Here is a 16,526-nt window from a genome sequence, read left to right as displayed (position 1 = left end):
CCCTGGGACAGATCAGGCGACCAACGTTCAGGACAGGACAGATGACTTCTTCTCGATACGGCACCTGCGCCGCACCCCTCTCTGATGCTATTTTCCTCCTCCCTCTCTGATGCTATTTACCTCCTCGATTCTTCCGCAATGTTCTCTTATATGTACCTCCTCGATTCTTCCACCATATTCTCTAATTAGGAGCCTTATTGATTCTTTCGCGATGTCCTCTAATTATTTGGCTCAAAGTCTGGACTTGGATCTTCTTCAGTATTTTCTCAAATTTCGGACAGCATCTCAGTCTCTCAGCATTCTCCGTCTGTGTGTGTGTGTGTGATGACTAATCTAACTAAACAACCTCTATTATACCTCTCTAATGGTATGTACCACCCCTGAATGTTTTGAGTTTGCGAAACTCCTAAACTCTGATTGGACAAGGAAAGGGGAGATGATCATCACACCATGCTAAGTTTAATACTTTTCTTTAAGCTCATTGTTCTACGTTCCCTCCCCTTAATTTACTTTCCCATGCTTTATTTCCCACCCGTATTCACAAGTTAATCAATAGAAAGTATATAGTTTTATTAAAATATCTTCCATTCTCAGGACATCATGCTTGTTCCCAGGGCATGTTACTTTTCTACTTTTGGATGACGTTCTAGGCTTTGCACCATGACTCCTAGGTCATTCCCACTGCGCATGTGGAGTGGTCACATGATGCGCGAGCTTCAGTCCTGCATGGAGGCCCAAAAACGAACTCATATAGAGGTCAAAGAAAAAGAGAATTAAAATAAAAAATAAATGATTTCACTGTATACCACTTATCCCTACTCTATTCCCGTTTACTTATATAAATCTCACGCATTAGCATTTTAGTAAACTTACATGGTTTAGTTTCAGCAAAGCATGCACATCATAATGTGAATTTGAAGCAGCCATTTTAAGAACAACTGCGCAGCTGCAAAGATTTCCCTCCAAGCGATAGTACGTCATACTGCGTAGATGCAGTAGACGCATGCGCAATGCAGAATCCCATGTTTAGAGGCCATTTTAGAGACACACAGGTTGTTGGTAATACACATAGGCAAGCTTCCCCTAGGTTCTCTGTGCGGATTTTCTGGTGCATTATTAGTATTTACGAACACAATTATTACGGTATTACAAGTTATTGAGATGATTGCTACCGAGCAAGTCTCTTTTATACGTGTCCTTGCTCCATCACCCCTATTACAGGAATATGAGCTGGAGTCTGCAATCAAACTACATCCGTTCTTTCTGACTTATCACCGGAAGTGAAAAATGCGGTGTTTACGTTAATTAACATCAGTGCAATAGCTTTCGCATTAAACTTTATCTATAAATTGCTAAATCTGGCTCATACCTTGCTTCCACATCAATCAATTAATCAGAGCGCAGCAAATCACTAGTGAGGGTCTGAAGACTTCAACTCACAGTTAAAAGATTCTCACTAAAACTAGCCCATAGTCTGCAGATGACTCGACCCAAGAATAAACGAGTCTCCATTGCTATTTGGAGTAAAGTAATCCCAGTGTATGAGACACCAACTAAATTCCATGTTCTGCTGCAATCTTGCCTAGTTTTCTATATTTCTCATCCGCGGCACGTTTTGGAGTGTGGTAGTAATGAAAATTCTCTGATTTCTAGTAGAAATTATAGGTCCGGAAAAGACACACCCGATGAAATTCTCTCTATCATACTATACCTATGGTGGAGGAAACTTCTTCTGGTGTTGTCTTCTCTAGAAATCGGTGACCTTTTCATTACCACCAACCTCGACATCAGCCTACAGGCCCAGCGAATAACCTGATGTAACTAATCAGAATTTGATATTCCAAATATTAACCAATACATATTCAACTTCAGCATAAACATTTTTACATTCAACCTTGGTCACACACCGCAGTCACACAAAGCCAGTGTTATGAGATACTACATCTAAACTGGTGGATACTACTGCTGTGACACAAGATTAGGGCAGCAGGAAATCTATGTAGAATGTGCAGTCCCTGCTGAATGAAAGTCCATGTAGAATGCACAGCTCTTGCTGTAGGAAAATCCACGTAGAATGCACAGCCCTTGCAGTATGAACATCCGTGTAGAATGCACAGCCCCTGAAGTATTACATTCCATGTAGAATGCACACCCCTGCAGTATGAAAATCCATGTTGAATGCACAGCCTCTGCAGTATGAAATTCCCATGTAGAATGCACAGCTCCTGCTGTATGAAAATCCATGTAGAATGCCCAAATGCACAACTCTTGCAGCATGAAATTCCCATGTAGAATACACAACTCCTGCTGTTTGAAAATCCACGTAGAATGCACAGCCCCTGTAGTATGGAAATCCATGTAGAAGGCACAGCCCCTGCAGTATGAAAATCCCTGTACAATGCACAGCCCCTGCAGTCTGAAAGTCCATGTATAATGCACAGTATGGCATCACTGACGCTGTGCAAACCAAGCCTATCTCAGTGACTGTGAAGACGGGTACCAGTACTCCTTAAAGGCGCAAATTTAACCTTCCGATCTGCTTTGCAGAAGATCTACTCATTGCTGAAATCTTATCAATGTCTTCTCCTTTTCATCTAACATTTGTCTTGATGTTATGCAGTATACTCGTGCTGTGCCAAATTGTGCTCATCGACAGGTTAAGGGGCAACTAAACATGCCCTTGTTCAAAGAGACTGCTCTGCTGAGATTGGCAGCAATAATCACTTTTAAACAATCCTCCTTGCGGATTGTTTTGGAAGTATCAAAATAAAGGAAGTAACCATCTTGATAAGTTCATTCCTCTATTGCGGAAAGTCTGTTTTCAGCTGGGTGCAAGCTCTGGGATCTTGTGAGAACTGATGCTACACATACAAGCAGCGCCTCTATGGGCAGAGCAGGTCCCTGAGCAAGCCTCAGATTAATTGGTGCCACGTGGCACTGCATGCCTAGTTCTGTAGCCAAGGAAAGGCCATGCGCACCAGTGTCCAGTGTAGACTTCTCAAGTGTTGAGGAGCATGCATATCTACTTTCTGGCCCTCTTGACACTATTTCACAGAAGGGGGTAGTAAAAATCAAAATGGATTTTTATCTCGGTAAATGTTTCTCTTTCAACAGAAGCATTTCCTGGTGTTTATTAATCTCCACCAAAAATTAGAGATTTCCAAAGCCTTCGTAATTATCACCGTGACCTTCATAATCCCTTGCTCTTTGTTTGAAACCTCCAAAAGGCATATGGCATCAGCAAAGAAAGAGGAAAACCAAACAAAACGAGCTATCCATGCAAAGGTGTTGCCTTTTTCCTTGAGCGTTGTTATCAATACCGTACGCTGTTGGCCAACTGTGTCAGAGGGCTTGTAGGGTACATTTGAGCCCAATAGGCCTGGTCAAGTGGCAGTTTTGTTTCTAAAACGTACAACAGCTGTACTGGTTGGACTGAGGTCAATATTGACATGGTTAGGTTTATGGGCTAGGTTGGGAATTGTGGGTTGCCAAGGTGGTCTGCATAAATCCTGCTGAAGGAGTGAATTACACCACAAAAGGGAAACCTCTGCCCCACTAACCTCATACAGGAGCAGAGGTTCACCATGTGGCTTACTGAGGGATGGGACAATCTCTCTAGTGAAGGGAGTGGATAAAGAAAACAGCAAACCCTAAGTGGGATAGCTGTCACATGTATAACCTCCATCAAAGTCCTGAATCTCTTTAAAGTCTTTGAGATGTTGGGCACCTTGTCCATTTTAGGAAAATGTTCACTAGTGTCAACGATCTCCCAAAATGCGACCATTAACATTGTAACTGGCTTTCTGTCTCACCCATTATACGTCTATCCTTCAGAGATGCATTGGCATGTCATAGTGCATGGCTTTGGTGTCTGGACTCAACAGAGAATATTTGTGTCAAGGCTATGTCCCTCTCCTCCCACCTGCATACTGTGGTGCACTGAACACTTTCCTCATTGCAGATGAACATCTATGCTCCTGCGCCCGAAAACTAACCCACCTACATTTGATTCAGCAGCATTTTGTCTTTGTTTATTCCAGCTCCACTTACCCCCAGGTTGGGCAATCTCTCAGTCTTGGACGCCACTCAAGACTCCATCCGGCTCTCATGGAGCGTCCAGGATGGGGAATTTGATTCTTTTCTTCTTCAATACCGGGACTTACATGGAAGGTCCGGACAGATGCCGGTGGATGCAGGGCTTCATGAGGTCACAGTTTCTGGTCTTCAACCTGCAGACACATATATGTTTGAGCTTGTTGGTGTTTCCACTGATAAGCAAAGTGAGCCAGTCTCTCTGGTGGCCAAGACAGGTACTGACTAAATACTGTTTTCTTCTCTCTAAGCATTTACTCCTCTATCCCACAGCAAATATATGATGTTACTCCACATGTCAACACCACCCCACAGCCTTCACTCGTCAACATCCTAACTTTTCCTTGAGTCCCAGTGTATGGGTAGTCAAGCCTATATAGTCTTTACTCTTACTTTACTCCCAGTTCATTCTCACATTCTAATCCAGTTTTTATTCCCAAATGTATCTGCACCCTCTTCTATGCCCTGAACTCTTGTAATCTCAGTGTATTTCTGCCGTCTGCCTTTACTTCACCGTGTATTTGTGCTCTCCGTTCCGCTGCCTTTGCTGCTCTTTCTTCCCAATACATTTGATAACTTACACTACAACATACTCCCCAATGTCTTGAACTCTCTGCTCCATAGTCTTACTCCTCCTCTACCTAAGCATCTGTCTGTCGGCTGCACAGTGAACTTCTCCTTTACTCATAGGTTCTGCACCCTCCAGTCCATGACCTTTACAATTCCTTTGCTCTTGTGTTTTGTGCCATGACTTTTGCTTATCTTTTAATCTGCAGTATCTTCTTTCCCTCGATCTTCTTTCCCTCGATTTCATACCCTCTGTACTTCAAGTACTCTTCAATGACTCGCACACTCTATGTTGATTCTTTACTCCGCATGTTAGTCACGCTTTTCACTCCACAGCTTTTACTCCTCATTTACTCTAACATATGTGCACTCCCTACTCCCTGGCGCTCCTCCTTTAATCCCTAGTTTATTGAAATCCACTACTCCAAGCCTTCGCCCACACTTTACTCCTCAGTGTTCTCACTCTTTTACTCTACAACCTTTATGCCTCTATTACCAGCCAAAGTCTTTGCTCTTTCTGCTCCATTTTTTACTACCTTCTGCAAGTACCCTTCTGCTCTATGGCTCCTCATCCCTCTCTAATGCCTAGTGTACATCCCTGCTCGCCTGATGTAAGGTACCAATGTAGCTGATCTTTGCATTATGGGGACTTACCTTACTCTCTGTTCCCCAGTGTCATGCCTTTGCTGTTCCTTTGCTTCCTGGTGTACTGGCACCATATAGCCTTGCCATTTACTCTTCCTTTACTCTTAAATGTCTATTAACCTCCCTTTACTCTTCACTTCAACCCATGCTCCACTCCTTTCCTTCCTCTGTACTTGCACCCTTACTTTCTGGCGTCCTCTCCTCCTTTATTACAGCTCCTTCCCACCCTCTACTCCAACTCCATAATGTCTACTTTGGACTTATGCGTATTCATAAGCTTTTTTTTCATGGTCTCTGCACCTCCTTTGGTCACCATGTAAGATGTTTCTCCTTCCAGGGCTACCAGATTATATCACCAGACTACGGTTTGATGGAAGAAGCGTTTTAGTCACTCTTTCTCTAACTGCTTTTTTTTTTTTTAAATCAATAACAATTTTTCTAACCATTAACTACCAATGCTCACTGCAATACAGGCATGTCTTGGGTTGGTAATGCATTACATATGCCCTCACAGCAGAGGCAAATGGGATCGAAGCATTTACTAGATCCATAAAATAAAGCCAATACTCCAGAGGTTGGTACGGATCTGTTCCTCAGATCATGAATGGAGTGGCTATTATCGCTCCGAGAATTATACTTGGAGTTACAAAGAAGCTGGTTGAGCAGCCCCATTAATATGCTCAATATTTGCCAAACTTATCTCATAGAAGAGAGTTCATGTTGGCCAAGTCTACAGATCATCCTAACTAGTTGAAGAAACTTGGCATTGATGGACCACTGAGAGTGGCACGCTCATCAACGCAGCCTGAACTCAAATGTGTTGGATACGGGTTTAAACTGCAGTGCAATTGAAAAGAAACTATGAGCTAACTTAGAGCAGTACTAGAAGTATGCAGGGAGTTACCATAGCAGTACAAGAAAACCAGAGCAACTTATAATGGTGCAGCAATGACAAGAAACTATGCGATATTTGTACTGAGTACCTATGAGCTCAGTTCAAGATAAGTCTTATTCTTATCACTATGACGGAGCGCTTTATTCATAGCACAGTGAAGAAACTCTGCCGTAGCACAAAGAAAGAACTATTTGGTCTAACTTCAAAGCAGTATAAGACAACTAGATAACTAGATAAAATTATAATGGAAATATGAGACAATTTTTATAACTCAGGTAACTTTATAGCATTAATACGAAACTCTGAGCTAACTGCAGAGCAATATCAGTGAACTCTGTATGGGAACTTCGTAGGAATAGGACGCTCCATATATATGTAAACAGACTACAGACTACAGACTACAGACTTCATAGCAGAACAATGATTCTCTACTTCATAACAGCACAAAGGATATGTAATATCAAAAGAAGGAAACCACGAGCTAACTTCATACCTATACGAATGCGCTTCACTAGCTAATTTCATAGCAATAAATAGAAGTAAACTCTGTGAACTGCAAGACAAGGAAAGTCAAAATCAAATTTCGTAGAAGTGCACAGAAATTCTATGAGAAAACACCGTAGCATGACAAGGAAAATGTGCGGCTACCTTTACAGTTTTATTGGCTATCTTCCCGAGCATAAAATTGATTTAGTCTTTCACCGTCTTCTAACGTGGGGTCTGGTAGCAGCAGATCTCGCCCAGGTCTCTATGGACTCCTGCAAACTGCCTGAGTGACAGTAAACGTAAGTGCCTCTCACTACAAAGAAGTTCCCATGCTGTCCCAGCAAGCACGCAGCCTCCTGATGCAGGCCCCATAACGCTGTCTTAGTGTAGAAACCTCCCCAGACTCATTAAAGTACTGTCAGGATTCCCAGAATTTACAGGAGTCTCAACTGTGGCTCCAAAAACAGTCTTACATTTCTTTATGTTTCCCAAATTATTTTGTCCCACTCACTGGAATATGACTAAATGATGAGAATTACTTGAGCCTCCAATTGTGTCACAACTCCCTGGTGGAAGCTGCGGTGAGGTTGTCCAGATACTCCAGTAAACATGCAGCCTATTTTTTTATTTGGTTACCACCGTTTGCATTATGCATAAATCAAAAGCATCTGAAATACGCTGAAAGGGAAATCCTGAGTAGCTGTGTTATAAGATCTAAGTATTACTTCCATTGGGTGGGAATGCCCCATTCAAACTTGAGTCTGAAATGGGTATTGCATACGCTTACCTCCATAAAATCTGACTATTTCAAAATGGCATTTAATTAAAGTAATGGCTTCCGTTGACAGACGTATTTGTTCTTATCCAGGTCATCTCTGCGAAGGAATAAAGGAGCCAATCAGAATGGAAGCCTGTTAATTAACATTTTCTATTTTTTTGCAGATTATGCTTTGCAAACCTCTGACCAGCCTCTACAAAGTAACATGTTTACTTCCTATTCTTCTGTTTTTAGCTTTGCCTGAAAAGACTGCCACTCACTTGTTGAACCTGTCTGCCACTGATATCACTCGGGATTCCCTGCAACTCTCCTGGAATGCCTCAGTGGAGGACTTTGACTCTTTCCTCATTCAGTACAGGGACGCAGAAGGCAGACCTCGGGAGCTGCCCGTGGACGGGGACCTCCGCAGTGCTACTATCTCAGGCTTGAGGCCTTCCAGGAAGTACACGTTCAGTCTGTATGGTGTCTCAGGGGACAGGATGGGGGCAGAAATATCAACAGAGGTGACTACAGGTACCCGACCGCAAATATTACCACTGTTTCCCCAAAAATAGGTTTTACTTTGTCCAACTGTTTACCACCATAGTTGTGGGCGCACCCGAGCCTTTCCCACTACGATAGGTTTACCTTTCAATTGGCCATTGTCAAATGATAATTCAGCTTCAATGATTTGTATCATACAGACAATCCGTGGACCACGTTGGTGACAGGTTAATAGGCACCAAAGTGAATCAACACGTGTTGGCGTTGTGTAACCAGTCTTTGATAGGTCTGAATCACAAGATCAGCTAATGACTTTTCGTACTAAAATTGTAAATGAGTATGGTGGCCATAACCTTGATTTCAATGGTCGCGTTATGCCCTTCCATAGGGCACATCTGGAATATATAAGGGCTTGCGCAGACTAGAGAGGTAAGAAACAATAGGGATGGTAAGCAAATGTCATTACTATTCTCATCCTTATAAGGGCATATATCCATTCTGTGGGTTCCAAAGAAAAGATGGAAGACCAGTAGGAGGGAACTTTCCGAGAGGGTGCGAAAATATTTTCATGATGTACTGATAGTGGGTGAAGTAATGGGTCACAGATTTCACTATTTAGCTGCGTGGCGCAGTGGGGTGAGTGTATGATGACTGGTTGTTGGTGTTTCTAAATCCTCTATCATCTTCATTGTCCATGAGCCAGTGCTGACAAGAATAGAGAAACATCTGTGAGCTAATGGGGCACATCGCGGTTATTTTAAAAATCTGCTGTTCTCACAATCACCAACACAATGTTGAACGAGACATTCACCGCTTTGATTAAGCCACATTATTCTACTAGGACATTTAAGGCCTATGCATTCAGCTGAACTTGTGTGTGGTCTGGTGGGGCTCCAACAATAGATCGTTATCGTGTGCACAGCAACATGCAATGCGCATGTGCCTTGACTTTGCCACTTCGCTAGTACTTATCTTTAAATGTGTTTGCAGTTATAGCCAGCTGAAGTTGCAGAGGCTGCAGCATCGCTATACTTCACCGGAAGTTGAAATTTACCAGAAACGTTTTTTTGCAACAAAACTACTTTCTACAGGATTTGTATCCCGCTATGTTTTTAGGTTTCATCTATGCTCCTGCGCCCGAAAACTAACCCACCTACATTTGATTCAGCAGCATTTTGTCTTTGTTTATTCCAGCTCCACTTACCCCCAGGTTGGGCAATCTCTCAGTCTTGGACACCACTCAAGACTCCATCCGACTCTCATGGAGCGTCCATGATGGGGAATTTGATTCTTTTCTTCTTCAATACCGGGATTTACATGGAAGGTCCGGACAGATGCCGGTGGATGCAGGGCTTCATGAGGTCACAGTTTCTGGTCTCCAACCTGCAGACACATATATGTTTGAGCTTGTTGGTGTTTCCACTGATAAGCAAAGTGAGCCAGTCTCTCTGGTGGCCAAGACAGGTACTGACTAAATACTGTTTTCTTCTCTCTAAGCATTTACTCCTCTATCCCACAGCAAATATATGATGTTACCCCACATGTCAACACCACCCCACAGCCTTCACTCGTCAACATCCTAACTGACCCAGTGTATGGGTAGTCAAGTTTATAAAGTCTTTACTCTTACTTTACTCCCAGTTCATTCTCACATTCTAATCCAGTTTTTATTCCCAAATGTATCTGCACCCACTTCTATGCACTGAACTCTTGTAATCTCAGTGTATTTCTGCCGTCTGCCTTTACTTCACCGTGTATTTGTGCTCTCCGTTCCGCTGCCTTTGCTGCTCTTTCTTCCCAATACATTTGATAACTTACACTACCACATACTCCCCAATGTATTGAACTCTCTGCTCCATAGTCTTACTCCTCCTCTACCTAAGCATCTGTCTGTCGGCTACACAGTGAACTTCTCCTTTACTCATAGGTTCTGCACCCTCCAGTCCATGACCTTTACAATTCCTTTGCTCTTGCGTTTTGTGCCATGACTTTTGCTTATCTTTTAATCTGCAGTATCTTCTTTCCCTCGATCTTCTTTCCCTCGATTTCATACCCTCTGCACTTCAAGTACTCTTCAATGACTCGCACACCCTATGTTGCTTCTTTACTCCGCATGTTAGTCACGCTTTTCACTCCACAGCTTTTACTCCTCATTTACTCTAACATATGTGCACTCCCTACTCCCTGGCGCTCCTCCTTTAATCCCTAGTTTTTTTAAATCCACTACTCCAAGCCTTCGCCCACACTTTACTCCTCAGTGTTCTCACTCTTTTACTCTACAACCTTTATGCCTCTATTACCAGCCAAAGTCTTTGCTCTTTCTGCTCCATTTTTTACTTCCTTCTGCAAGTACCCTTCTGCTCTATGGCTCCTCATCCCTCTCTAATGCCTAGTGTACATCCCTGCTCGCCTGATGTAAGGTACCAATGTAGCTGATCTTTGCATTATGGGGACTTACCTTACTCTCTGTTCCCCAGTGTCATGCCTTTGCTGTTCCTTTGCTTCCTAGTGTACTGGCACCATATAGCCTTGCCATTTACTCTTCCTTTACTCTTAAATGTCTATTAACCTCCCTTTACTCTTCACTTCAACCCATGCTCCACTCCTTTCCTTCCTCTGTACTTGCACCCTTACTTTCTGGCGTCCTCTCCTCCTTTATTACAGCTCATTCCCACCCTCTACTCCAACTCCATAATGTCTACTTTGGACTTATGCGTATTCATAAGCTTTTTTTTCATGGTCTCTGCACCTCCTTTGGTCACCATGTAAGATGTTTCTCCTTCCAGGGCTACCAGATTATATCACCAGACTACTGTTTGATGGAAGAAGCGTTTTAGTCACTCTTTCTCTAACTGCTTTTTTTTTTAAATCAATAACAATTTTTCTAACCATTAACTACCAATTCTCACTGCAATACAGGGATGTCTTGGGTTGGTAATGCATTACATATGCCCTCTCAGCAGAGGCAAATGAGATCGAAGCATTTACTAGATCCATAAAATAAAGCCAATACTCCAGAGGTTGGTACGGATCTGTTCCTCAGATCATGAATGGAGTGGCTATTATTGCTCAGAGAATTATACTTGGAGTTACAAAGAAGCTGGTTGAGCAGCCCCATTAATATGCTCAATATTTGCCAAACTTATCTCATAGAAGAGAGCTCATGTTTGCCAAGTCTACAGATCATCCTAACTAGTTGAAGAAACTTGGCATTGATGGACCACTGAGAGTGGCACGCTCATCAACGCAGCCTGAACTCAAATGTGTTGGATACGGGTTTAAACTGCAGTGCAATTGAAAAGAAACTATGAGCTAACTTAGAGCAGTACTAGAAGTATGCAGGGAGTTACCATAGCAGTACAAGAAAACCAGAGCAACTTATAATGGTGCAGCAATGACAAGAAACTATGCGATATTTGTACTGAGTACCTATGAGCTCAGTTCAAGATAAGTCTTATTCTTATCACTATGACGGAGCGCTTTATTCATAGCACAGTGAAGAAACTCTGCCATTGCACAAAGAAAGAACTATTTGGTCTAACTTCAAAGCAGTATAAGACAACTAGATAACTAGATAAAATTATAATGGAAATATGAGACAATTTTTATAACTCAGGTAACTTTATAGCATTAATACGAAACTCTGAGCTAACTGCAGAGCAATATCAGTGAACTCTGTATGGGAACTTCGTAGGAATAGGTTGCTCTATATATATGTAAACAGACTACAGACTACAGACTTCGTAGCAGAACAATGATTCTCTACTTCATAACAGCACAAAGGATATGTAATATCAAAAGAAGGAAACCACGAGCTAACTTCATACCTATACGAATGCGCTTCACTAGCTAATTTCATAGCAATAAATAGAAGTAAACTCTGTGAACTGCAAGACAAGGAAAGTCAAAATCAAATTTCGTAGAAGTGCACAGAAATTCTATGAGAAAACACCGTAGCATGACAAGGAAAATGTGCGGCTACCTTTACAGTTTTATTGGCTATCTTCCCGAGCATAAAATTGATTTAGTCTTTCACCGTCTTCTAACGTGGGGTCTGGTAGCAGCAGATCTCGCCCAGGTCTCTATGGACTCCTGCAAACTGCCTGAGTGACAGTAAACGTAAGTGCCTCTCACTACAAAGAAGTTCCCATGCTGTCCCAGCAAGCACGCAGCCTCCTGATGCAGGCCCCATAACGCTGTCTTAGTGTAGAAACCTCTCCAGACTCATTAAAGTACTGTCAGGATTCCCAGAATTTACAGGAGTCTCAACTGTGGCTCCAAAAACATTCTTACATTTCTTTATGTTTCCCAAATTATTTTGTCCCACTCACTGGAATATGACTAAATGATGAGAATTACTTGAGCCTCCAATTGTGTCACAACTCCCTGGTGGAAGCTGCGGTGAGGTTGTCCAGATACTCCAGTAAACATGCAGCCTATTTTTTTATTTGGTTACCACCGTTTGCATTATGCATAAATCAAAAACATCTGAAATATGCTCAAAGGGAAATCCTGAGTAGCTGTGTTATAAGATTTAAGTGTTACTTCCATTGGGTGGGAATGCCCCATTCAAACTTGAGTCTGAAATGGGTATTGCATACTCTTACTTCCATAAAATCTGACTATTTCAAAATGGCATTTAATTAAAGTAATGGCTTCCGTTGACAGACGTATTTGTTCTTATCCAGGTCATCTCTGCGAAGGAATAAAGGAGCCAATCAGAATGGAAGCCTGTTAATTAACATTTTCTATTTTTATGCAGATTGTGCTTTGCAAACCTCTGACCAGCCTCTACAAAATAACAAAGTTTAATTCCTATTCTTCTGTTTTAGCTTTGCCTGAAAAGACTGCCCCTCACTTGTTGAACCTGTCTGCCACTGATATCACTCGGGATTCCCTGCAACTCTCCTGGAATGCCTCAGTGGAGGACTTTGACTCTTTCCTCATTCAGTACAGGGACGCAGAGGGCAGACCTCGGGAGCTGCCCGTGGACGGGAACCTCCGCAGTGCCACTATCTCAGGCTTGAGGCCTTCCAGGAAGTACACGTTCAGTCTGTATGGTGTCTCAGGGGACAGGATGGGGGCAGAAATATCAACAGAGGTGACTACAGGTACCCGACCGCAAATATTACCACTGTTTCCCCACAAATAGGTTTTACTTTGTCCAACTGTTTACCACCATAGTTGTGGGCGCACCCGAGCCTTTCCCACTACGATAGGTTTACCTTTCAATTGGCCATTGTCAAATGATAAATCAGCTTCAATGATTTGTATCATGCAGACAATCCGTGGACCACGTTGGTGACAGGTTAATGGACACCAAAGTGAATCAACATGTGTTGGCGTTGTGTAACCAGTCTTTCATAGGTCTGAATTACAAGATCAGCTAATGACTTTTCGTAGTAAAATTGTAAATGAGTATGGTGGCCATAACCTTGATTTCAATGGTTGCGTCATGCCCTTCCATATGGCACATCTGGAATATATAAGGGCTTGCGCAGACTAGAGAGATAAGAAACAATAAGGATGGTAAGCAAATGTCATTACTATTCTCATCCTTATAAGGGCATATATCCTTCCTGTGGGTTCCAAAGAAAAGATGGAAGACCAGTAGGAGGGCACTTTCCGAGAGGGTGCGAAAATATTTTCATGATGTACTGATAGTGGGTGAAGTAATGGGTCACAGATTTCACTATTTAGCTGCGTGGCGCAGTGGGTGAGTGTATGATGACTGGTTGTTGGTGTTTCTAAATCCTCTATTATCTTCATTGTCCATGAGCCAGTGCTGACAAGAATAGAGAAACATCTGTGAGCTTATGGGGCACATCGCGGTTATTTTAAAAATCTGCTGTTCTCACAATCACCAACACAATGTTGAACGAGACATTCACCGCTTTGATTAAGCCACATTATTCTACTAGGACATTTAAGGCCTATGCATTCAGCTGAACTTGTGTGTGGTCTGGTGGGGCTCCAACAATAGATCGTTATCGTGTGCACAGCAACATGCAATGCGCATGTGCCTTGACTTTGCCACTTCGCTAGTACTTATCTTTAAATGTGTTTGCAGTTATAGCCAGCTGAAGTTGCAGAGGCTGCAGCATCGCTATACTTCACCGGAAGTTGAAATTTACCAGAAACGTTTTTTTGCAACAAAACTACTTTCTGCAGGATTTGTATCCCGCTATGTTTTTGGGTTTCACCTGCACAGCGCTTCTGCTGTGCTTGCGAAATCATTTGTAAGCAAAAAAAAGGTTTGATATTGGCTTAGAGCCTGCCCAATACTAACCATTAATTACCACTGGTTGGCTCAGATGTCATTCGTTCCCTTGCTTCTCATTGGTCAGAGACTCCTCCTTGCCTTGGCTCCCTCCTGGGGTCTGCTGCCAGTGTCCTTCCACTGACTGTAGGCTCCTGCAGGTACTCTTTTTTTATTTTTTACAATGCACCCTTGTAGAATGGTCTGCAATCATTCTCCCTCACCCTCACATCCACCCTCCTCCACCTGTAACTGCTCCCTCCCTCGTGTTGCTTTCCCCTCGCCATCCTCTCACTGTTTTTTTTTTTCATTCCACTCCTCCAGCAGGCTGTGTTTTGTTGCCCAAGCTATTGTCCTCCTCCCGCTGTCTCTGTTCTATTGTTCCCCACCCCTCACCTTCCTTCCACTGTTTGTGCTTTGCTGTAAGACTCCCACTGTCCATGCTTTCTTTCCTACCCCCACCCATTCCAAGATTACCACCTATGCATCTGCATTCATGTGCATTTTTTAACACGCATGCAGTAAAATGTACTAGTGGGCATTTTGACAGGGCAATGCCAATGAAAAAAGCATTAGCAAAGCCAAAGTTCAGCTTTTTAGATCCAAGATCTATGGGCCTTGCCAATGCATGTTGGCAGTTGCTCATCATGTTGTGATTGAATATTGCATTTGTTTGTATGAATATATATATGCATGTGATATTTCTATAGATCAAACCTCCCTGAAAGGCAGCAAAGCACTGTATAGTTTAAAGGCAAATATTCAGTCAACCAGTGACTGAGATGTAGCTGATTTGAGTGAGTAGAAGTGAACTGCTATTGCATTGTGATGTAATGTTCTTTAAAGAGATATGTCTTCGGATCTTTCATAAATGGGCGTAGGGTTGGAGCGGTTAGGATAAGGGGATGTTGTTCTGGATCCTGGGTGCAAAAATTGAGAAGGCCTCGTGCCTTATTTTTCGTTTTTGCACTTCTTCATTTCCAGTTTTATAGTCTTCTGGCTCTGGGTGTACCATGTGACTAGAAACTGTCCATCCCTGTCAAATGGATAAGAAAGGGGTTCAGTGTCCATGCTTCTCCAACCAGTGGCTATACCAATAGGAGATACATCTTTAGTGGAATACATCAGAATTCACTCCCCATGCGTATTCAAACATCCAGAGCATCTTTGTCGCATACTTCACTACACTGCCTGTTAGCATTCCTTTAATGGATAAGACTGATTCAGTGTCCATGTTTATCTATCCTTCGTCTCTCTATCGAATACTCACAAGGGGTGAAATTGCAAGTCACTCGTATCCATTTATACTCCTTTGTTTTCTAAGGGATGTAGCATGAGTGCCAAGTTCAGTATGTGTCCCTCTGATCCGTGACCTTGCTGGAGCGGTTCTCTCCATAGGGTGTGCCCTAAAAGCAAAGGATAGATTATGGTGGCTGATCTGACATAGCTCTGCTGTCCTGCCAGGCACACATGCTTATCTCTAAATCAGATGATTCCATAGGTGAGTCATCCGTCCTAATAAGAAACCACATATTTGTGCACCGAGTACCACCTTTAATGACATACTTCGTAGAATTATGTTAATTAATAGAATATTGGTTTGTTACTAGATAAAAGTCACGAATCAATAATTGAGGGTAAGTATCCCCCAATCTCAGCATATCACACACAACCGATAGTTGATTAACTTCATGCTTGAGTTTATTTTTGAAATCTCACTCCAAGAATCTCAAAAAAGATGTTTATCAAATCAAATAAAAGACCTTGTTTTCCTATCTTGCAGCTGCTGCGGGAAAGACCCATGTCCCACCCAGGCTGGGTGAGCTCGCAGTGTCAGATGTGTCCCGAAATTCCCTCCAGCTGTCCTGGACTGTCCAGGGCGGGAACTTTGACTCTTTCCTCATACTATACAAGAATGCAGAAGGGAAGCCCCAAGAACTACCTGTTCCTGGAGACCTGCGGACAACCACCATCTCACAGCTGAAGCCATCGAAGAAGTACAAGTTCCTAATCTATGGTATCACTGACTCAAAGAAATCAAAGCCGCTGTCCGTTGAAGTAGCTACAGGTAGGATACTCTTTTGTCTTTAACTGGTAGTGCTGGATGTTAAGCTGTCAGTGCTGACATTTCTGCCATTGTGCCTTTTTTGCTGCTGCTTTGTGAAAACCATTCCTTGAGAAGATGGTTTTCTCATTGACTTCTCAGGCTGCCCTTTAACCGGCAATACCAAGCGATGAACATGAACACGTTTCCAAGTCAGGCTTAGGAATTGACCTCTGTCTGATTTTGGATAAACTAGAATTTGAAGGGAAGCCTCAAG

General features: G+C 42.6%; 1 protein-coding gene across 8 annotated transcripts in view; it reads left to right on the top strand.

Moving 5' to 3' along the window:
• The window catches only part of LOC146805993 (uncharacterized), a 731,342-nt gene that overhangs the window by 449,762 nt on the left and 265,054 nt on the right, over positions 1-16,526 (top strand). For 5 of the 8 annotated variants that reach the window (XM_085623343.1, XM_085623345.1, XM_085623341.1 and 2 more), the window contains exons 8-12: positions 4,041-4,310; positions 7,698-7,976; positions 9,141-9,410; positions 12,779-13,057; positions 15,989-16,273. In XM_085623343.1, the coding sequence (XP_085479469.1) occupies positions 4,041-4,310; positions 7,698-7,976; positions 9,141-9,410; positions 12,779-13,057; positions 15,989-16,273 (1,383 nt within the window). The remainder of the gene's footprint in view (positions 1-4,040; positions 4,311-7,697; positions 7,977-9,140; positions 9,411-12,778; positions 13,058-15,988; positions 16,274-16,526) is intronic. The other 3 variants (XM_085623340.1, XM_085623342.1, XM_085623346.1) reach the window with 3 other exon arrangements.

This window comes from Triturus cristatus, chromosome 8, assembly GCF_964204655.1.
Source record: "Triturus cristatus chromosome 8, aTriCri1.1, whole genome shotgun sequence".
NCBI classification, from domain to species: Eukaryota; Metazoa; Chordata; class Amphibia; order Caudata; family Salamandridae; genus Triturus; species Triturus cristatus.
The sequence above is the reverse complement of the archived record's forward strand: the minus strand, read 5'-3'. Positions and strand labels throughout refer to the sequence as shown.